This window comes from Ranitomeya variabilis, chromosome 2 (assembly GCF_051348905.1).
Source record: "Ranitomeya variabilis isolate aRanVar5 chromosome 2, aRanVar5.hap1, whole genome shotgun sequence".
In the NCBI taxonomy this organism is placed as follows: Eukaryota; Metazoa; Chordata; class Amphibia; order Anura; family Dendrobatidae; genus Ranitomeya; species Ranitomeya variabilis.
This window is the reverse complement of record NC_135233.1, coordinates 1,089,819,738-1,089,840,505: the sequence shown is the minus strand read 5'-3', so window position 1 is coordinate 1,089,840,505 and position 20,768 is coordinate 1,089,819,738. Positions and strand designations below refer to the sequence as shown.

Below are 20,768 nucleotides of genomic sequence, written 5' to 3'. Positions count from 1 at the left end.
GATCACCGCTCGCATAGTGAGTTCACTGGGAGAAATTTCTCAGTGAACTGCAGTGAACTCTGAGTTCAGTGCTGTGCTGTGCCGTGAGATTCTCGCTGTGCTAGCGGGGATCTCACCGAGGTCACTGCAGTTCAGGGGGACACCTGGGGACGTAGCCTCAGTGACCGGCGGTAACCTTGATGACATTACCGCTAGTCACTGATGCTGTGCTCGCAACAGTTCATTCCTCACTGGTTCTCAGCCTGAACAGTCACGTCGTGGCATCGTCCAAGTTGAAAACTGTTTATCGCCAGACATGGATTACGGCGTGGGACAGAACGATGGACAGGTGAGGGATATGGTTGCTTTTTTATTTTTGATTTATTTCAGGAGATGTTGGCTTCAATGAAATGGGCTTTAGGTTAGTATAGTTGTGTTTTGTTATTTTTAAATGTGTGTTTTTATTTAAAAAAAATATTTATTTTCTTGCTGTATGTTTATTTACAATATAACTATAGGATTAGTAATGGACAGGCATCTTATAGACGCCTCTCCATTACTAATCTGTGAGCTTGATGTCGCCAGACAATACAAAGGTGACAAAAACCCCACAAATATTACCCCACTTGCCACTGCGACGGGATAAGTGGGAGGAGCCAGGGAAAGTGCCAGAATTTGTGCATCTAATATATGCGCCTTTTCTGGGCGGCTGGGGGAGGACAATGTTCATAACCGTTTACCAGCCTGAGAATACCAGCACCCAGCTGTCTGCCTTAGCTTGGCTGGTTGTTTAAAAATGGGGGTGACTCCACTCCTTTTTTTTTTAAATGATTAATATAAATTATTTTTAAAAAGTGGAGTGGGGACCCCTCTGTTCATGACAACCAGCCTTGCTAACACTGACAGCTGAGGGTTGCAGCCCCCAGCTGTGAGTTTTGCCTGGCTGGTTATAAAAAATACAGTGGTACTCACTCCGTCTTTCATTTTTATTATTATTATTTATTGGCGCTGGCTGATAAATACTCCTATCAGCTGCTTCTTCTCTCTCTGGTAATAGCGGCAGCAGGCATAGGCTGATGGGAGCAGTGGTCCCCTCAGCTGACGCCAGAGGTAAACTTTATACCTCCAATCATAGCTGCGGGGTCATGCTGTCCTTTGACAGCGTGGGAACTGCAACTGTCTGACCGGCATTAATGATTCTACCGCCGATCAGAAGTGTTTGCCACATTGTTACACATGACCCGAACATCCAGGGGTCCGCCGTTTGCTGAAAATGAGTAGAAGTAAGTTTGGTTCACCTCCAGCACAGTCTGTCTTGGATAAGCGATTTTCCCCTCCCTGGTGTCCATTGCAGTAGTGTTGTGGTGGGTCTTTTGTTGATCATTTGTTTGTGTAGTAATAGACACGTACAATAAAAGCGTTTAACCCCGTGTTATTCGAAGCCGTGACAGGCGTTACTCTGCCTCGTTGTTAATAGGGGATTACTCCGGGGCGGACAGAGCGTTGTGCAACCTCTGCCGATGCACAGGACCCAAGAGGTCGGGGCCACGATCACTGACTGCAGAGGGCCCATACACTCTTCCTGCACAGCGGCCTCTTCTGTCCGTCCGCCAGTGGGATTACAGAATATAATGCCGACGTTAACAAAGACCAGTGTCTGACGTTGGTGGGAGAAGATGGGTAGATAGATTTGCACTGGTTTTTGTCAGTTCTTCTGGTTTTATCGGTGTTTCCTCCAGTTGTGCACTGTATGGCGGCACAGATGTGAAGCTGAAGATTCATGACTTCAGTGTGAAGCCTCCTTTACTGGAACCATGAATCAAGGAGAGAGGAGTACAAGTGCCATGTCTCGGTGATGTCAGATGCGCTGGGGCCTTCTGTCGCCCGCCATGGACACTCACTAATCCCTGGATGTGATGCTCCTGTATCACGGTCACTAGATGTGTATAAGATTGCATGTAGCAGTCCAAATATGGGGATGTGGTCCGTATGGTGGAGGATGTGACACTCCGTGTGGGGGATGTGGCGCTCCGTGTGGTGGTGGGGATGTGGCGCTCCGTGTGGTGGTGGGGATATCCCGGGTACACAGGTTACTGCAGGGCCCGCTGTGAGCACTACATCTCCTACAATGCACTGCCGCCCTGCACACACTGCTCTGTAGTCCAAGGTGACTGGTTTGTGCCCTGACAGCTGATTATTGTGTAACTCGCCTATAAATGAGTCTGTGATGTATTTTCTGGAGATGTTATTGACTCTGCCGGCTGCAGTCTGTGATTACATTACACGGGGCTTTGTTGTGCGCGGCGTCTTCGGCGAGCGTCTTTTCTTCAGACGTCTCCTCGTGCCGCACTTCTCATAATGGGAGCTGACACATTGCTGCTATTCCATTTCTGAATTATTTGTAGTCCCAGCTCTATTAGCGGCCAGATTGTCTCATATCCCCTACATCTTCTGGGAATGACAGGTGACATTCATCACAGGCGGGGGGCATCATAATGTGCCGGATATTGTACTGCTGATGCCCCCTCTGCAATACTAAGTGACCCTGCACCCAGCTCTGCTGATACTCAGTGAGTGCAGCTCTGGGGTATAATACAGGACGTAACTCAGGATCAGTAATGGAATGTATGTACACAGTGACTGCACCAGCAGAATAGTGAGTGCAGCTCTGGGGTATAATACAGGATGTAACTCAGGATCAGTAATGTAATGTATGTACACAGTGACTGCACCAGCAGAATAGTGAGTGCAGCTCTGGGGTATAATACAGGACGTAACTCAGGATCAGTAATGTAATGTATGTACACAGTGACCGCACCAGCAGAATAGTGAGTGCAGCTCTGGAGTATAATACAGGATGTAACTCAGGATCAGTAATGTATGTACACAGTGACTGCACCAGCAGAATAGTGAGTGCAGCTCTGGGGTATAATACAGGATGTAACTCCGGATCAGTAATGTAATGTATGTACATAGTGACTGCACCAGCAGAATAGTGAGTGCAGCTCTGGGGTATAATACAGGATGTAACTCAGGATCAGTAATGTAATGTATGTACACAGTGACTGCACCAGCAGAATAGTGAGTGCAGCTCTGGGGTATAATACAGGATGTAACTCAGGATCAGTAATGTATGTACACAGTGACTGCACCAGCAGAATAGTGAGTGCAGCTCTGGAGTATAATACAGGATGTAACTCAGGATCAGTAATGTATGTACACAGTGACTGCACCAGCAGAATAGTGAGTGCAGCTCTGGGGTATAATACAGGATGTAACTCCGGATCAGTAATGTAATGTATGTACATAGTGACTGCACCAGCAGAATAGTGAGTGCAGCTCTGGGGTAATACACACAGGATGTAACTCAGGATCAGTAATGTAATGTATGTACCCAGTGACTGCACCAGCAGAATAGTGAGTGCAGCTCTGGGGTATAATACAGGATGTAACTCAGGATCAGTAATGTAATGTATGTACACAGTGACTGCACCAGCAGAATAGTGAGTGCAGCTCTGGGGTATAATACAGGATGTAACTCAGGATCAGTAATGTATGTACACAGTGACTGCACCAGCAGAATAGTGAGTGCAGCTCTGGAGTATAATACAGGATGTAACTCAGGATCAGTAATGTATGTACACAGTGACTGCACCAGCAGAATAGTGAGTGCAGCTCTGGGGTATAATACAGGATGTAACTCCGGATCAGTAATGTAATGTACAGTATAGACCAAAAGTTTAGACACACCTTCTCATTTAAAGATTGTTCTGTATTTTCATGACTATGAAAATTGTAAATTCACACTGAAGGCATCAAAACTATGAATTAACACATGTGGAATTATATACTTAACAAAAAAGTGTGAAACAACTGAAATTATGTCTTATATTCTAGGTTCTTCAAAGTAGCCACCTTTTTCTTTGATGACTGCTTTGCACACTCTTGGCATTCTCTTGATGAGCTTCAAGAGGTCGTCACCGGGAATGGTCTTCCAACAATCTTGAAGGAGTTCCCAGAGATGCTTAGCACTTGTTGGCCCTTTTGCCTTCACTCTGCGGTCCAGCTCACCCCAAACCATCTCGATTTGGGTTCAGGTCTGGTGACTGTGGAGGCCAGGTCATCTGGCGTAGCACCCCATCACTCTCCTTCTTGGTCAAATACTCTCCTTCTTGGTCAAATAGCCCTTACACAGCCTGGAGGTGTGTTTGGGGTCATTGTCCTGTTGAAAAATAAATGATGGTCCAACTAAACGCAAACCGGATGGAATAGCATGGCGCTGCAAGATGCTGTGGTAGCCATGCTGGTTCAGTATGCCTTCAATTTTGAATAAATCCCCAACAGTGTCACCAGCAAAGCACCCCCACACCATCACACCTCCTCCTCCATGCTTCACGGTGGGAACCAGGCATGTAGAGTCCATCCGTTCACCTTTTCTGCATCACACAAAGACACGGTGGTTGGAACCAAAGATCTCAAATTTGGACTCATCAGACCAAAGCACAGATTTCCATTGGTCTAATGTCCATTCCTTGTGTTCTTCAGCCCAAACAAGTCTCTTCTGCTTGTTGCCTGTCCTTAGCAGTGGTTTCCTAGCAGCTATTTTACCATGAAGGCCTGCTGCACAAAGTCTCCTCTTAAGGCTATGTTCACACGCTGCGGATTTTGCTGCGGATCCGCAGCAGTTTCCCATGCGTTTACAGTACAATGTAAACCTATGGGAAACGCAATCTGCAGTGCACATGCTGCGGAAAAAAACGTGCGGAAGCGCAGCGGTTTACATTCCGCAGCATGTCAAATCTTTGTGCGGAATCCGCAGCAGTTTTACACCTACTCCATAATAGAAAACCGCAGGTGTAAAACCGCAGTGGAATCTGAACAAAAACCGCGGTAAATGGGCAGTAAATCCGCAGGAAAAACGCAGTGTTTTTGCCCTGTTGATTTATCAAATCCGCTGCCGAAAAATCCACAGTGGACCATTCTACGTGTGCACATACCCTAACAGTTGTTGTAGAGATGTGTCTGCTGCTAGAACTCTGTGTGGCATTGACCTGGTCTCTAATCTGAGCTGCTGATAACCTGCGATTTCTGAGGCTGGTGACTCAGATAAACTTATCCTCAGAAGCAGAGGTGACTCTTGGTCTTCCTTTCCTGGGGCGGTCCTCATGTGAGCCAGTTTCTTTGTAGAGCTTGATGGTTTTTGCCACTGCACTTGGGGACACTTTCAAAGTTTGCCCAATTTTTCGGACTCACTGACCTTCATTTCTTAACGTAATGATGGCCACTCGTTTTTCTTTACTTAGCTGCTTTTTTCTTGCCATAATACAAATTCTAACAGTCTATTCAGTAGGACTATCAGCTGTGTATCCACCAGACTTCTGCACAACACAACTGATGGTCCCAACCCCATTTATAAGGCAAGAAATCCCACTTATTAAACCTGACAGAGCACACCTGTGAAGTGAAAACCATTCCCGGTAACTACCTCTTGAAGCTCATCAAGAGAATGCCAAGAGTGTGCAAAGCAGCCATCAAAGCAAAAGGTGGCTACTTTGAAGAACCTAGAATATAAGACATATTTTCAGTTGTTTCACACTTTTTTGTTAAGTATATAATTCCACATGTGTTAATTCATAGTTTTGATGCCTTCAGTGTGAATGTACAATTTTCATAGTCATGAAAATACAGAAAAATCTTTAAATGAGGTGTCCAAACTTTTGGTCTGTACTGTATGTGTGTGTGTGTGTGTATATATGTGTGTGTCATATACAGTATATGTATGTGTGTAATATATATGTGTGTATATGTGTATAATATATATGTATGTGTAATATGTGTGTAATATATATGTATGTGTGTGTGTAATGTATATGTGTGTGTAATATGTGTAATGTGTGTAATATATATGTATGTGTGCGTATGTGTAATATGTATGTGTGTGTGTAATGTATGTGTGTAATATGTGTGTAATATATGTGTGTGTAATATGTGTGTAATATATATGTGTGTATAGATAGATAATATATATATATGTTGTTTTTTTCTTTTTTGCAAAACTGTATAATTGTATAGAGCCCAAGAATGATGCAAATAATTAACATCTCGTCCCATCAGAAGTAAACCCTCATACAGCTATTTCATACAAGAAATGAAAAAAAGTGACGATAGACATGATGCAGAGAGGAAAAATACAAGTTATCCAAAATATTTGGTAAAAGTGGTTGATTGGCATATGAGCCGCTCTCCTGTGACAGAGGTTTTGATCTTTCTCACATTTCTATCTCCCCCGTAACAACTTCTGGTGGGTCACACACGGAGGGGGCTGGCCGTGGGTCACACACGGAGGGGGCTGGCCGTGGGTCACACACGGAGGGGGCTGGCCGTGGGTCACACACGGAGGGGGCTGGCCGTGGGTCACACACGGAGGGGGCTGGCCGTGGGTCACACACGGAGGGGGCTGGCCGTGGGCCCGCCGCCTATGATTCTATTGTTGGATTTTACAAATCCTTACATTTAGTAACAGACGATTCCTCTGAAGGCTTCTTGTAGATGATGGTTTTGACGTGCGGTGTTTAACCCCCTCATCGCCGTTGTTCCTGTGAATCTGAAAGGTCTTGGCGTGTAAATGTCAGCCGTCATCTGTGGCTCCGTCTCCCCCTCCTCCCGGCTTGGAGTCCTGCTGCCGTGTTTTTCAATTAGCTGCTATCTCAGACAGCCCTATTGACATCAATCTTTATACCTAGGAGATTCTTCCCCTGTCTCGCCTTTTCTTCGGAGATGCAGCACTTCATCCCAGACTGTCTAATCTTTATTCTGAATCTTTACTCCCCACCCTAATGCATCATTTCCCCTGCGCTACACTCCTGCGTCTCGTCTTTTTTTTTTTTTGAGGTGTAATTTCCAGGGGCGCAGTTGTATCCCACGCAGGTATGCAACGTCAGGTCACTATGTTCGTACCGCTCGTATTAGGATTTTAAAAACCTATATAGTTAATAATTCGTTAAATAAAAGATCAATACAGTGATGACTTTTCCTGTATCTGGGAAAGCTGGGTGACAACCAATACTACAGATGTTTAATCCTCTGTCCAGGTTGTCACCCAAGTTTGCTACATATTTGAACAGCCAATCTGCCTTGATAGATAGTTTTACATCCATGGGGACTGGGGGAGCTTAGCTGCATAACTAGCCAGACTTGCCATTCAATAGTTTGGGAAAGCTTAGCAGCAATATTAATAATATTCGTTCGCAATGTAATCACTTTGACACATTTTAATATTTTCTATTTTTCTTCGGCAGGTTCATCTTTATTCTGACTACTTGAGGGACCAGCAGGTGTTTCTCCGGAGGGCCACGGATCAGATCTTTTCTTCTCCCCGGCATGGTGGCCAGCAGTGGCGGGCCTCGCCTATGATCCTGCTGATATGCGTCCATCTGCAGACGCAAGTGTCCTGAGGTCAGCAGCTTCTTGTCTTCCTAGTCTCCTGTTTACCTTTTCGTTTACTTCTTGCAGTAATTTTTTTAATGCATGTTGGATGAATATTGCTTCATTTAATTGTCTACGTTGCTGCCTTATACCACGACTGAGCCCTCAACCAATAATTAAGGTTGGTCAAAGCAGCAGCTTCTCAATGAGATTCCCCCTTCTGTCACGGTTTAGTTATACACTGACTTCCTGCGGAGCTTGTGCTTGTACACAGCGGCCAATTTGTAGAAATTGAAGCTGCAGTGTAAAGCATAGTGGAATGAGCAGCAGCATGAAAGAGACGTGCTGAATTCAGTCTGCCTCAATAATCGGTGCAGGTACGCCAAAGTGAAATGAATCGCATGCTTCCTTCTAATTCTCTGGTCCTTTATGTTATCGGATTGTGCGCCGGCCTCGTGCTTTGGGACTGGGCTTGTTTTATATTTTTCTGGGTGGTCAAAAGGGGGTTCATCTTGTTCTCTGGTGGGAGATGTGAAGGATGCATTGTGGGCTCTAAACCCGGCGTGGGAGAATGTGTTCTGGCTTTTGGGGCATCTTGCACTTTTGCTAGAAGGCAGGAAAGGAGACATTTTGTATTTTGGTTTTGGGGTAGCATGAAGGGGCGTATTCCCCTCTAGCCATGGGATGAGGAGTGTGGTGCCCTCGAGCTGGTCTGCCCCTGGAGGGAAGGAGTGTGGTGGCCTCGAGCTGGTCTGCCCCTGGAGGGGAGGAGTGTGGTGGCCTCGAGCTGTTCTGGCCCATGGAGGGGAGGAGTGTGGTGGCCTCGAGCTGGTCTGCCCCTGGAGGGAAGGAGTGTGGTGGCCTCGAGCTGGTCTGCCCCTGGAGGGAAGGAGTGTGGTGGCCTCGAGCTGGTCTGCCCCTGGAGGGGAGGAGTGTGGTGGCCTCGAGCTGTTCTGGCCCATGGAGGGGAGGAGTGTGGTGGCCTCGAGCTGTTCTGGCCCATGGAGGGGAGGAGTGTGGTGGCCTCGAGCTGGTCTGCCCCTGGAGGGGAGGAGTGTGGCGGCCTAGAGCTGTTCTGGCCCCTGGAGGGGAGGAGTGTGGCGGCCTAGAGCTGTTCTGGCCCCTGGAGGGGAGGAGTGTGGCGTCCTCGAGCTGTTCTGCCCCTCGGAGGGGGAGGAGTGTGGTGGCCTTGAGCTGGTCTGCCCCTTGGAGGGGAGGAGTGTGGCGGCCTCGAGCTGTTGTGGCCCATGGAGGGGAGGAGTGTGGCGGCCTCGAGCTGTTGTGGCCCATGGAGGGGAGGAGTGTGGTGGCCTTGAGCTGTTCTGGCCCATGGAGGGGAGGAGTGTGGCGGCCTCGAGCTGTTCTGGCCCATGGAGGGGAGGAGTGTGGCGGCCTCGAGCTGTTCTGGCCCATGGAGGGGAGGAGTGTGGCGGCCTCGAGCTGTTCTGGCCCATGGAGGGGAGGAGTGTGGCGGCCTCGAGCTGTTCTGGCCCATGGAGGGGAGGAGTGTGGCGGCCTCGAGCTGTTCTGGCCCATGGAGGGGAGGAGTGTGATGGCTTCGAGCTGGTCGGCCCCTGGAGGGGAGGAGTGTGGCGGCCTCGAGGTCTGCCCCTGGAGGGGAGGAGTGTGGTGGCCTCGAGCTGGTCTGCCCCTTGGAGGGGAGGAGTGTGGCGGCCTCGAGCTGTTCTGCCCCTCGGAGGGGGAGGAGTGGGGTGGCCTTGAGCTGGTCTGCCCCTTGGAGGGGAGGAGTGTGGCGGCCTCGAGCTGTTCTGGCCCCTGGAGGGGAGGAGTGTGGCGGCCTCGAGCTGTTCTGGCCCCTGGAGGGGAGGAGTGTGGCGGCCTCGAGCTGTTCTGCCCCTCGGAGGGGGAGGAGTGTGGTGGCCTTGAGCTGGTCTGCCCCTTGGAGGGGAGGAGTATGGCGGCCTCGAGCTGGTCTGCCCCTGGAGGGGAGGAGTGTGGCGGCCTTGAGCTGTTCTGCCCCTCGGAGGGGGAGGAGTGTGGTGGCCTTGAGCTGGTCTGCCCCTCGGAGGGGGAGTAGTGTGGTGGCCTTGAGCTGGTCTGCCCCTTGGAGGGGAGGAGTGTGGTGGCCTTGAGCTGTTCTGCCCCTCGGAGGGGAGGAGTGTGGCGTCCTCCAGCTGGTCTGCTCCCCAGAGGGGAGGAGTGGGGTATTAATGAAGAGCTGCCCCCTCTCATTCAGTAGCTCTGCAGGGACCCATTAGCAGTGTTGTAATGACGGGAATTACTGGGAGCAAGATAAGGCATCGGGCACCAGGATCGGCATTTGTTCAGGTTGTTTGTAAACGACTTCTCCGCTGTTAAAACAACAAATGCTCCTTTATTAAGTGTTCCGCGTGGCTGCCTCCATTTTCTGCCTGGTTGCTTCCTTCTGTGCCACCATACCCAATACCCAGGGAGACGTCCGCCATTCACACTCCTGGCATCACACCTGTGTTTGAAGCTTGCCCTGCTCCCGCCACCTCTGCCCATCAGCGCTCTCCATCATGTTGTGTGATCTATGAGAGGGAGATTTTCCGGTTCGGTTCCTCCTGGGGTAAATAATTGTAAGCTTGTGTTACTGATTATTGTGTAGCTTAGGATTGACTGGTGTGAAGACGCCCAAGAAGTAGATGGAGATGTATGGCGCAGGCGGTTTCAGGCATCCGCAAGACTTTCAACAAGCCGTGTACAGCACCCTTTAATGGGGTCGTCCCATAAACCATATATCTGCACGATCCACAAGTGCGGTGATAAATCTACAATCACTAGGGGTCCGCCCACTAAGACCCAAACCGATCATGAGTTTGGGTCCTCGATGTCCCTGTGAGCATGTGCGACCCCTTCTCTGCTCATAGACTATGTGGACGCACAGGCTCACGATCCGCTGCTTAGAGGAGCCTACCATCAGAATGAGCTCACTGACAAGATTCTCAGTTCACTCATTCTGCAGCCAGCAAGGAAACAAAAAAAGCCTGTTCAACCCAAGCTTTTTTTTTATTATTATTATTATTATTATTATTATTGTTATTATTATTATTTTTAGCCTCCAAATACACTTATCTCAACAAAGAAAGAAAAGCACACAAATGATCCTTGACACCTGGCACTTAAGAAATACCCAGCAACTCGGGTTCAGATTCGGGACCCTTTTGCCGAGCTGAAAAGGAGGCTAAATTTTGTGCTCTCGGAGTGCCTGGATGCGAGGCGGCCCCCGCCATGTCCTTGGCAATGAGACAATGAGATTCCTAATGCTTCTATTGTAAGCAGTGGCTGCTATATATAAGCTACTGTCACTGTATAATAAGCTGGGGTGGGGGGGTGTACTCATTAATGTGTGTGCAGAGGATGTTCAGCTCGTCTTCCTTTTTTCTTCCTCCGTCAATTTCCTCTTTTTTCAATTTTTATTTTGGCATCTTAAAGGGCCACTGTCACCCCCCCCAGCCGTTATAAACTAAAAGAGCCACCTTGTGCAGCAGTAATGCTGCAGTCTAACAAGGTGGCTCTTTTAGTTTTTGATTCATTTATTAGCTCAATAAAGCGTTGTTCTTTGTGGTTGTTCCAAACGTCGGCAATGAAACCTGTATATTCGGGCAATGCTGGAAGGCGGGGGACCGGGGGAGCGTCTGACAAGCGCAGTGCGCATGCCCAGGAACCCCAGCCCCGCACTGTGCATAATGAATAACACAGTGCGGGGCGGGGATTCAGTAACAGGGCGGCCGCACTGCCCGCACCTGCGCAGTCAGGCACCCTGCATCTGAGCTGCTACTGATAATGAAGACTGCGCAGGCCCCAGGCAGGCACGCACAGCGCAGGCGCCGGATTTAAGAAGCAACAGCGCGAAGGGGGCGTGTACCATCGGCCCTGAAGAGAAGAGTGACGGCAGTTGGGGGATTCATACAGGACGCTTCGGACCGCCTCCAGGTATAATATCTGGTATGTGTGGCCAATTTATAAAACGCTTTATTGAGCTAATAAATGAATCAAAAACTAAAAGAGCCACCTTGTTAGACTGCAGCATTACTGCTGCACAAGGTGGCTCTTTTAGTTTATAACGGCTGGGGGGGGTGACAGTGGCCCTTTAAGTAAATATAAAATCCTCACCGACCATTTCCAGGACCCTCTCAACCCCAGGAGCCCAGAACTCATCCTCTCCCTGGATTTAAAGGGCCTGTAAAGTGAACACTTCCCATGATGCACCACTGCTTTTCCTTGATTATAATATATTGTGAGGGCTGGTATCAGGAGATTACATCAGAGCTATATGGAGGGGACAGATTACATCAGAGCTGTATGGAGGGGACAGATTACATCAGAGCTGTATGGAGGGGACAGATTACATCAGAGCTGTATGGAGGGGGCACATTACATCAGAGGTGTATGGAGGGGACAGATTACATCAGAACTGTATGGAGGGGACAGATTACATCAGAGCTGTATGGAGGGGACACATTACATCAGAGGTGTATGGAGGGGACAGATTACATCAGAGGTGTATGGAGGGGGCAAATTACATCAGAGGTGTATGGAGGGGACAGATTACATCAGAGGTGTATGGAGGGGACAGATTACATCAGAACTGTATGGAGAGGACACGTTACATCAAAGGTGTATGGAGGGGACATGTTACATCAGAGCTGTATGGAGGGGACACGTTACATTAGAGCTGTATAGAGGGGACACGTTGCATCAGAGGTGTATGGAGGGGACACATTACATCAGAGCTGTATAGAGGCGACACATTACATCAGAGCTGTCTGGAGGGGACACATTACATCAGAGCTGTCTGGAGGGGGCACATTACATCACAGCTGTCTGGAGGGGACACATTACATCACAGCTGTCTGGAGGGGACACATTACATCAGAGGTGTATGGAGGGGACACATTACATCAGAGGTGTATGGAGGGGACACATTACATCAGAGGTGTATGGAGGGGACACATTACATCAGAGGTGTATGGAGGGGACACATTACATCAGAGGTGTATGGAGGGGACACATTACATCAGAGGTGTATGGAGGGGACACATTACATCAGAGGTGTATGGAGGGCACACATTACATCAGAGGTGTATGGAGGGCACACATTACATCAGAGGTGTATGGAGGGGACACATTACATCAGAGGTGTATGGAGGGGACACATTACATCACAGCTGTCTGGAGGAGTTTGGTGAGCGCCCTTTTTAAGTGTTTTATCTGCCCAGGCAGCCCCTTTTCTTGCCCGGTCATCAGCTGCCCGTATTACTCCCGTGCCCACATTCCTGTGCTGTGAAGTATATTATATCGGGAGTTTATCTTCCTTTATGGAAACTAATAATATTTGCTCGTTGTCTGAAGTGTTTACTTTTCCCTCTCCCTTTTGTTGTAAAGCAATTACCAAGCGATCATTAATCAGCCTGAGCCCTGCATACACGATACGGGGGGAGACAATAACGTGTGGTCTGCTCATTTTTTCATCGTAACTGAAGTCCCCAATGTCGGGGCCAGTGACGCTTCTGCTGCCGTCTCGAACGCTTTTCACACCGGACGGTGCATGGAGGACGCACAGGCGTGCCGGCACTGAGCAGTATTAGGAGGGATAACACTTTACAGCTGAGTCTTTGAGGTTGTGCTGTAATGTAGGAGCGATGATAAGTGGAGCAGCATGGGCAAAGGGGCAGACAAAGGAACCGCTTCATTATTGCTCCTTTCCTTCCTTAATGCAAAGTTCAGCTACTTTCTAAATAGTCTTCATTAAAAGTTTTATACCATTTTGCAGCCGTACACGTCTGTCTTAGTTAGCAGGGTGATCTACAAAAATGTTAAAAAAAAACTGTCAGCGCTCCTGATGGCTCTTTGTTCTCCCCCCTCATTATTACAAATGGCAGCTGGAAGGCTATGGTACGCCTGTCGCCACTTTATCAGGGCAAAGAACCAGATCTCCCACTTTGCACTGATGAGAGGCAGTACACCGAAACACTCTGCAAATTGAGATTTTTGCTTTTATCCTAACTCATGTGGCAAGGCTCATAGAGAGGCGATATTGCCTCTTAGGATTACTACTTACTACTGGTGGCACAAGTGTTTGTAGTCTAGTGATGAGCTAGCGTGCTCGGATAACGTGCTATCTTAGCACGCTCGGGGGCTGTCCGAGTATCTTGGGTGTGCTCGGACAATATATTCGAGTCCATGCGGCTGCATGTTTTGCAGCATTAACCGCCGCACATGCGGGATTTGCCAAACAGGCATGTGTTGTCGCTGTCTACTGCCACAAAAGACGCAGCCGCAAGGACTCAAATATATTATCCGGCCACACCCAAGATACCCGGATGACCCCCAAGCTTGCTTAGATAGCACGTTATCCGAGCGCGTTCTTTAATCACTATTCTAGTCCTCTACCTCTCTGTACAGACAATTTGCATATTTCAGAGGAGCATTGCAAGGCTTAAGTCTTTTGACCTTGACATCTCAGGCTTGACATGTCACTCTCCGCAAGGAGAAATGTTACCCTTTGAAAACACTGGATACACAGATCTCACATCCATCCTATATTACTGGAAGAGACACAGACCTCACCTACAGCCTATATTACTGGGAGAGACACACAGATCTCACATCCAGCCTATATTACTGGGGGGAGACACACAGACCTCACATCCAGCCTATATTACTGGGGGGAGACACACAGACCTCACATCCAGCATATATTACTGGGAGAGACACACACACCTCACATCCAGCATATATTACTGGGGGAGACACACAGATCTCACATACACCCTATATTAAATTACTGGGAGAGACACACAGACCTCACCTACAGCCTATATTTCTGGGGGGAGACACACAGAGCTCACATCCAGCCTATATCACTGGGAGAGACACACAGACCTCACATCCAGCCTATATTACTGGGGGAGACACACAGACCTCACATCCAGCCTATATTACTGGGAGAGAGAGACAGATCTCACATCCATCCTATATTACTGGGAGAGACACACAGAGCTCACATCCAGCCTATATTACTGGGAGAGACACACAGATCTCACATCCAGCCTATATTACTGGGGGAGACACACAGACTTCACATCCAGCCTATATTACTGGGAGAGACACACAGAGCTCACATCCAGCCTATATTACTGGGGGAGACACACAGACTTCACATCCAGCCTATATTACTGGGAGAGACACACAGAGCTCACATCCAGCCTATATTACTGGGAGACACACAGACCTCACATCCAGCCTATATTACTGAGAGAGAGACACAGATCTCACATCCATCCTATATTACTGGGAGAGACACACAGATCTCACATCCAGCCTATATTACTGGGGGAGACACACACAGACCTCACATCCAGCCTATATTACTGGGGGAGAGACACAGACCTCACATCCAGACTATATTACTGGGAGACACACACAGAGCTCACATCCAGCCTATATTACTGGGAGAGACACTCAGAGCTCACATCCAGCCTATATTACTGGGAGAGACACACAGAGCTCACATCCAGACTATATTACTGGGAGACACACACAGAGCTCAGATCCAGCCTATATTACTGGGAGAGACACACAGACCTCACATCCAGCCTATATTACTGGGAGAGACACACAGACCTCACATCCAGACTATATTACTGGGAGACACACAGAGCTCACATTTAGCCTATATTACTGGGAGAGACACACAGACCTCACATCCAAACTATATTACTGGGAGGCACACACAGAGCTCACATCCAGCCTATATTACTGGGAGAGACACTCAGAGCTCACATCCAGCCTATATTACTGGGAGAGACACACAGACCTCACATCCAGACTATATTACTGGAAGACACACACAGAGCTCACATCAAACCTATATTCCCGGGAGAGACACACAGACCTCACATCCAGCCTATATTACTGGGAGACACACAGAGCTCACATCCAGCCTATATTACTGGGAGAGACACACAAACCTCACATCCAGACTATATTACTGGGAGACACACAGAGCTCACATCCAGCCTATACTACTGGGAGACACACAGAGCTCACATCCAGCCTATATTACTGGGAGAGACACACAAACCTCACATCCAGACTATATTACTGGGAGACACACACAGAGCTCACATCCAGCCAATATTACTGGGAGAGACACACAGACCTCACATCCAGCCTATATTACTGGGAGAGACACACAGACCTCACTTCTAGCCTATATTACTGGGGAAGACACACAGACCTCACATCCAGCCTATATTACTGGGAGAGACACTGACCTCACATCCAGCCTATATTACTGGGAGACACACACAGAGCTCACATCCAGCCTATATTACTGGGAGAGACACACAGACCTCACATCCAGACTATATTACTGGAAGACACACACAGAGCTCACATCCAGCCTATATTACTGGGAGACACACAGAGCTCATATCCAGCCTATATTGCAGGGAGAGACACACAGACCTTACATCCAGCCTATATTACTGGGAGACACACAGACCTCACATCCAGCCTATATTACTGGGAGAGACACACAGACCTCACATCCAGACTATATTGCAGGGAGAGACACAGACCTCACATCCAGCCTATATTACTGGGAGACACACAGACCTCACATCCAGCCTATATTAGTGGGAGAGACACACAGACCTCTCATCCAGCCTATAGTACTGGGAGAGACACACACACCTCACATCCAGCCTATATTACTGGGAGAGACACACAAACCTCACATCCAGACTATATTACTGGGAGACACACAGACCTCACATCCAGCCTATATTACTGGGAGAGACACACTGACCTCACATCCAGCCTATATTACTGGGAGAGACACAAAGACCTCACATCCAGCCTATATTACTGGGAGACACACAGACCTCACATCCAGCCTATATTACTGGGAGAGACACTGACCTCACATCCAGCCTATATTACTGGGAGACACACACAGAGCTCACATCCAGCCTATATTACTGGGAGAGACACACAGACCTCACATCCAGCCTATATTACTGGGAGACACACAGATCTCACATCCAGCCTATATTACTGGGAGACACACAGACCTCATATCCAGCCTATATTGCAGGGAGAGACACACAGACCTCACATCCAGCCTATATTACTGGGAGACACACAGACCTCACATCCAGCCTATATTAGTGGGAGAGACACACAGACCTCTCATCCAGCCTATAGTACTGGGAGAGACACACAGACCTCACATCCAGCTTATAGTACTGGGAGAGACACAGAGACCTCACGTCCATCCTATATTACATAGGTATATCGTTCTATCGATTCCTGACAATCCTCTGTTTTCTCCAGATCATTACCTTTTACCTGCACTGATACATTGTAACAAAATAATTCTTACTGACTTGTTTTGTCTCTTGATTTGCAGTCTGCCAGAAACCATGTCCCATTACACCGATGAGCCTAGGTTTACCATAGAGCAGATAGACCTGCTGCAGCGCCTCCGACGCACGGGAATGACCAAACACGAGATCCTCCACGCCCTGGAGACCTTAGAGCGGCTGGACCAAGAACACAGCGATAAGTTTGGAAGGAGAACCAACTACGGCAGCAGCACCTACAGCAACAGCACCAACAACGTCCTCGCATCGTCCTCCACCGCCACCATCTCCACACAGACCCTCCATTGTGGCATGTCCCCTTCACCCAGCAACAGCTGCGACACTTCCCCGCAACCTTGCACTACCAATCAGAACGGGCGAGAGAGCAGCGAGCGGCTCCCGATCTCCAACGGCAAGCTGTCCCCGACGCGCTACCACACCAACAGCATCGGCCCGAGGTCGTACAGCTTCGAGGCTTCCGAGGAGGATCTAGACATAGACGACAAGGTCGAGGAGCTCATGAGGTTGGTGCGGGCCGTTCACTTACAATGCCAAAATCTAACAGCTGCTTCTTGTCTCCATACCCATTAATTCTCTGCAACGTAAAGATGTTTCCCAAATCCTTTTGTCTTTGCTCCTTGTGTGTATGGAGGTCAGCTGTAAGAAATTTACCGAAAGTCTCGCGCCCTGGAGGCGTCCTCTTCTCCTAGGATTCCCTGCTAGTCTGTGTATTTCCTAATCAGTCTGGACCGACAGATTAGAGTTAATCAATACTTTACCGTTGGAGCCGGCATAGAACTAGCTTCCTATTGGTCCAGACGGACGTGTGACCGCTGCAGCCAGTGATTGACTGCAGTAGTCCTATGTCCGTGACAAAGTAGTACAGAGACCGGCGGTCTACCTGCAAAGTGGCATTTTAACTTTGTTTTGTTTTTTTGTGTTTTTTTTTTCCTGGCCTGACAACCCCATTAAGAAACAGCTTGACAAGAGGACGTCTCACACTTGCTAATATTTAGTGGGATATTTTTTTTTCTTCATTTAGATGGAATATTGATAGTCTTCTTCTTGGCTCTCGGCACCGTTACGTCCCCATAATGTGATCCCCTCGGTGTCTGGCCTCTGTTACAGGAGACGTTGGCCTCATTTGTGATTCCTTATTGGAGCCTTGCCCGAGAAGAAGCCGTATATCTGAGCAGATCTGCCTCTAATTGTGTTTGCTTCACTATTTGAGCTGTAATGCTTCTGACACCACGTTCGGTCTCCGGTGACTAAATCACATCTGGGACCCTTCAGGACTGACGTCAGTGGCCAGGACCAGCGCAGTTCTAGCTTTGTAGAGGACAGTGGTTCTCAGCCCATGTTGCAAACTTGGACCAATCAGATTTTTGCTGAAAGCTCTGTTCTGCATCAACCCAAAGCTTCCTAGGAAGCCCTGAACTTACCGTCAGCTGAATATTGTATTAAATAGGCATCGTAGGCGGGGCACAGCGGCCTGACCTATGTAGTGCTGCCAGTGGACAGCGCTTTATACTGGGGTCACAGTCGTGAATCCAACTAGGTTAACGCCTATACAGAATTGTGTATTCTTACTTTTTTTTCCCCCTTGTCTCTCTCCCTTCCCCTCTCGTCTCTCTCCTCGCCCTCCGGCCCTCATCCCCTCGCCCTCCGGCCCTCATCCTCTTGCCCTCCGCCCCTCGACCTCCGGCCCTGGCCCTCCGCCCCTCGACCTCCGGCCCTGGCCCTCCGCCCCTCGACCTCCGGCCCTGGCCCTCCGCCCCTCCGTCCCTCGCCCTCCGGCCCGTCCCTCGCCCTCCGGCCCGTCCCTCGCCCTCCGGCCCGTCCCTCGCCCTCCGGCCCGTCCCTCGCCCTCCGGCCCGTCCCTCGCCCTCCGGCCCGTCCCTCGCCCCCCCCGGCCCGTCCCTCGCCCCCCCCGGCCCGTCCCTCGCCCTCCGGGCCCGTCCCTCGCCCTCCGGGCCCGTCCCTCGCCCTCCGGGCCCGTCCCTCGCCCTCCGGCCCGTCCCTCGCCCTCCGGGCCCGTCCTTTGCCCTCCGGCCCGTCCCTCGCCCACCGGCCCTCTATATATAGAAGAAAATTAGAGCAGCACAAAGAAAGAGTCCGGGTGCAGAGCCCCCCAGGCAAATACCAAACCTCAATTATAAAAATCCGGAAAAATTGGAGGCAGCACACCGTTTGTTGTGAAAGGCGCTATTTAATCAGCCCAGAAGGCCTTCTGGATATATATGTATGTATATGTGTGTGTAATTCAGATCTACTCCCAGACGGCACCAAGAATTTACCTCTGTCTACAATAGGAAAACTGGGAGGGACGAAACCTTAAAAATTAGTTTGTGAGTGACCCAAACAGGTCTGGTCTTTAAACCACTTAAAGGGGTTGTCCTACTTAAATAAAATGCCTGCTTCCGATCCTCCCCACAGTCCGGGGTCGGTGGTCAGGTGGTCTCCACCAAATTCAGAAGTGATACCTTCCCGTTCTTATGATGGCTGCAGTGGTCAAGTGACGGGATTGAGTCGTCTTGCGGTGCACATGCAATGACGTTCCCCTTCAGTCACCCGACTGCTGCCGCCGATCACAAGCCTCAGCAGTCCGAAGACCTGATATACCGGGCATCATCACTTCTGGTCTTGGTGGGGATTACCAGAGCGGCCCGCCCTGTGTCAATGGATCTTTGTCAATTATTTATTTTAGTGACTCTCTAGTTTAAAGGAATTGAAACCTTTGGAAACAATTTTTTTTTCTTTTTTTTACTTAAATGCATATACATTAAATTACAGAGGATTAAAAATAATTTGTGTAATTGGGTTGTAACTCTTTTCTGAGCTCCTATCAGCTGGTGTATGACCACAGACCACATCGAAGTGCAGGGAAACAAGGAGCCTGTAAAAGCCAAACTGCAAAATTTTTAATGAAAACTAATTGCAAAACATATTTTTAGCCCCAAATACATGCAATTAAGAAAAAAAAAGTCCCCAAAGTTGATCAACCTCCTGTAAGTTGGACAACCCGTTTAAGCCTCTGTTAACCAGAATGGAGAGCAGGCACATTGCGGACTTGTCACATCACTTTTTAGTGCGTGTTCCCTTTAAATGATCATGAATCTGCATCCCATCTGTGTCGCCTGGAACGAGCGCCCGACCCGCTGATACTGTAACGCAGGCGGCGCCGCTCGCATTATAGATCCGTTTGCTAAACAAATAGCGCTCTCTCTGCCGAGCGCCGTAATTGCTTTAGAAATTTCTCATTTCTTTTTTTTAATTAGAAAACAGATTAAAATTCAGTTGTGGCCTTTACTTGCAGCTGTATATCATTCCATTGTTTAATTAAGTGCTCTCGCTCTGTAATTCCGCAATTCACCGGGCTCGGTGCGGACACCGCGGTGCACCGCTCACTTTGGGCCGCCCAGCTGCAATCGGCATTGAGAACGCGGGCGCAAGAGTCGTAATTAATATAACTTCATTATTGAGCTTTAGATAATTTACATCGGCATTACAGCCACTTACTGTGGACAAAAACATATCACAAAATGCGATTAATTGCGCGTAAGTGAAATCTGACTATGGCAGCGCTGCATCCGAATCGCAGCACTCCACTTCCCCACATTATGTATCACCTTGTGAATATACAAATACAAATCTGACTAATAGTGCAGGATGAGATGAGGAATGATATGGATATAGTGTAACCACAGCTTTCTGTCCCTAGCAACCCATCCGCATAATCTGATTAATAGTGCAGGATGAGATGAGGAATTATATGGATACAATGTAACCACAGCTTTCTGTCCCTAGCTACACATCTATATAATCTACATAATCTGATTAATAGTGCAGGATGAGATGAGGAATGATGTGGATACAATGTAACCACAGCTTTCTGTCCCTAGCAACCCATCCGCATAATCTGATTAATAGTGCAGGATGAGATGAGGAATGATGTGGATACAATGTAACCACAGCTTTCTGTCCCTAGCAACCCATCCGCATAATCTG

At 48.7% G+C, this 20,768-nt stretch overlaps 1 protein-coding gene across 4 annotated transcripts in view; it reads left to right on the top strand.

Moving 5' to 3' along the window:
• HMBOX1 (homeobox containing 1) overlaps positions 1-20,768 on the top strand; it is a 77,959-nt gene that overhangs the window by 33,251 nt on the left and 23,940 nt on the right. For all 4 annotated transcript variants that reach the window (XM_077291735.1, XM_077291733.1, XM_077291736.1 and 1 more), the window contains exons 2-3: positions 7,278-7,434; positions 16,808-17,284. In XM_077291735.1, the coding sequence (XP_077147850.1) occupies positions 7,403-7,434; positions 16,808-17,284 (509 nt within the window). In that variant the 5' untranslated portion in view covers positions 7,278-7,402. The remainder of the gene's footprint in view (positions 1-7,277; positions 7,435-16,807; positions 17,285-20,768) is intronic.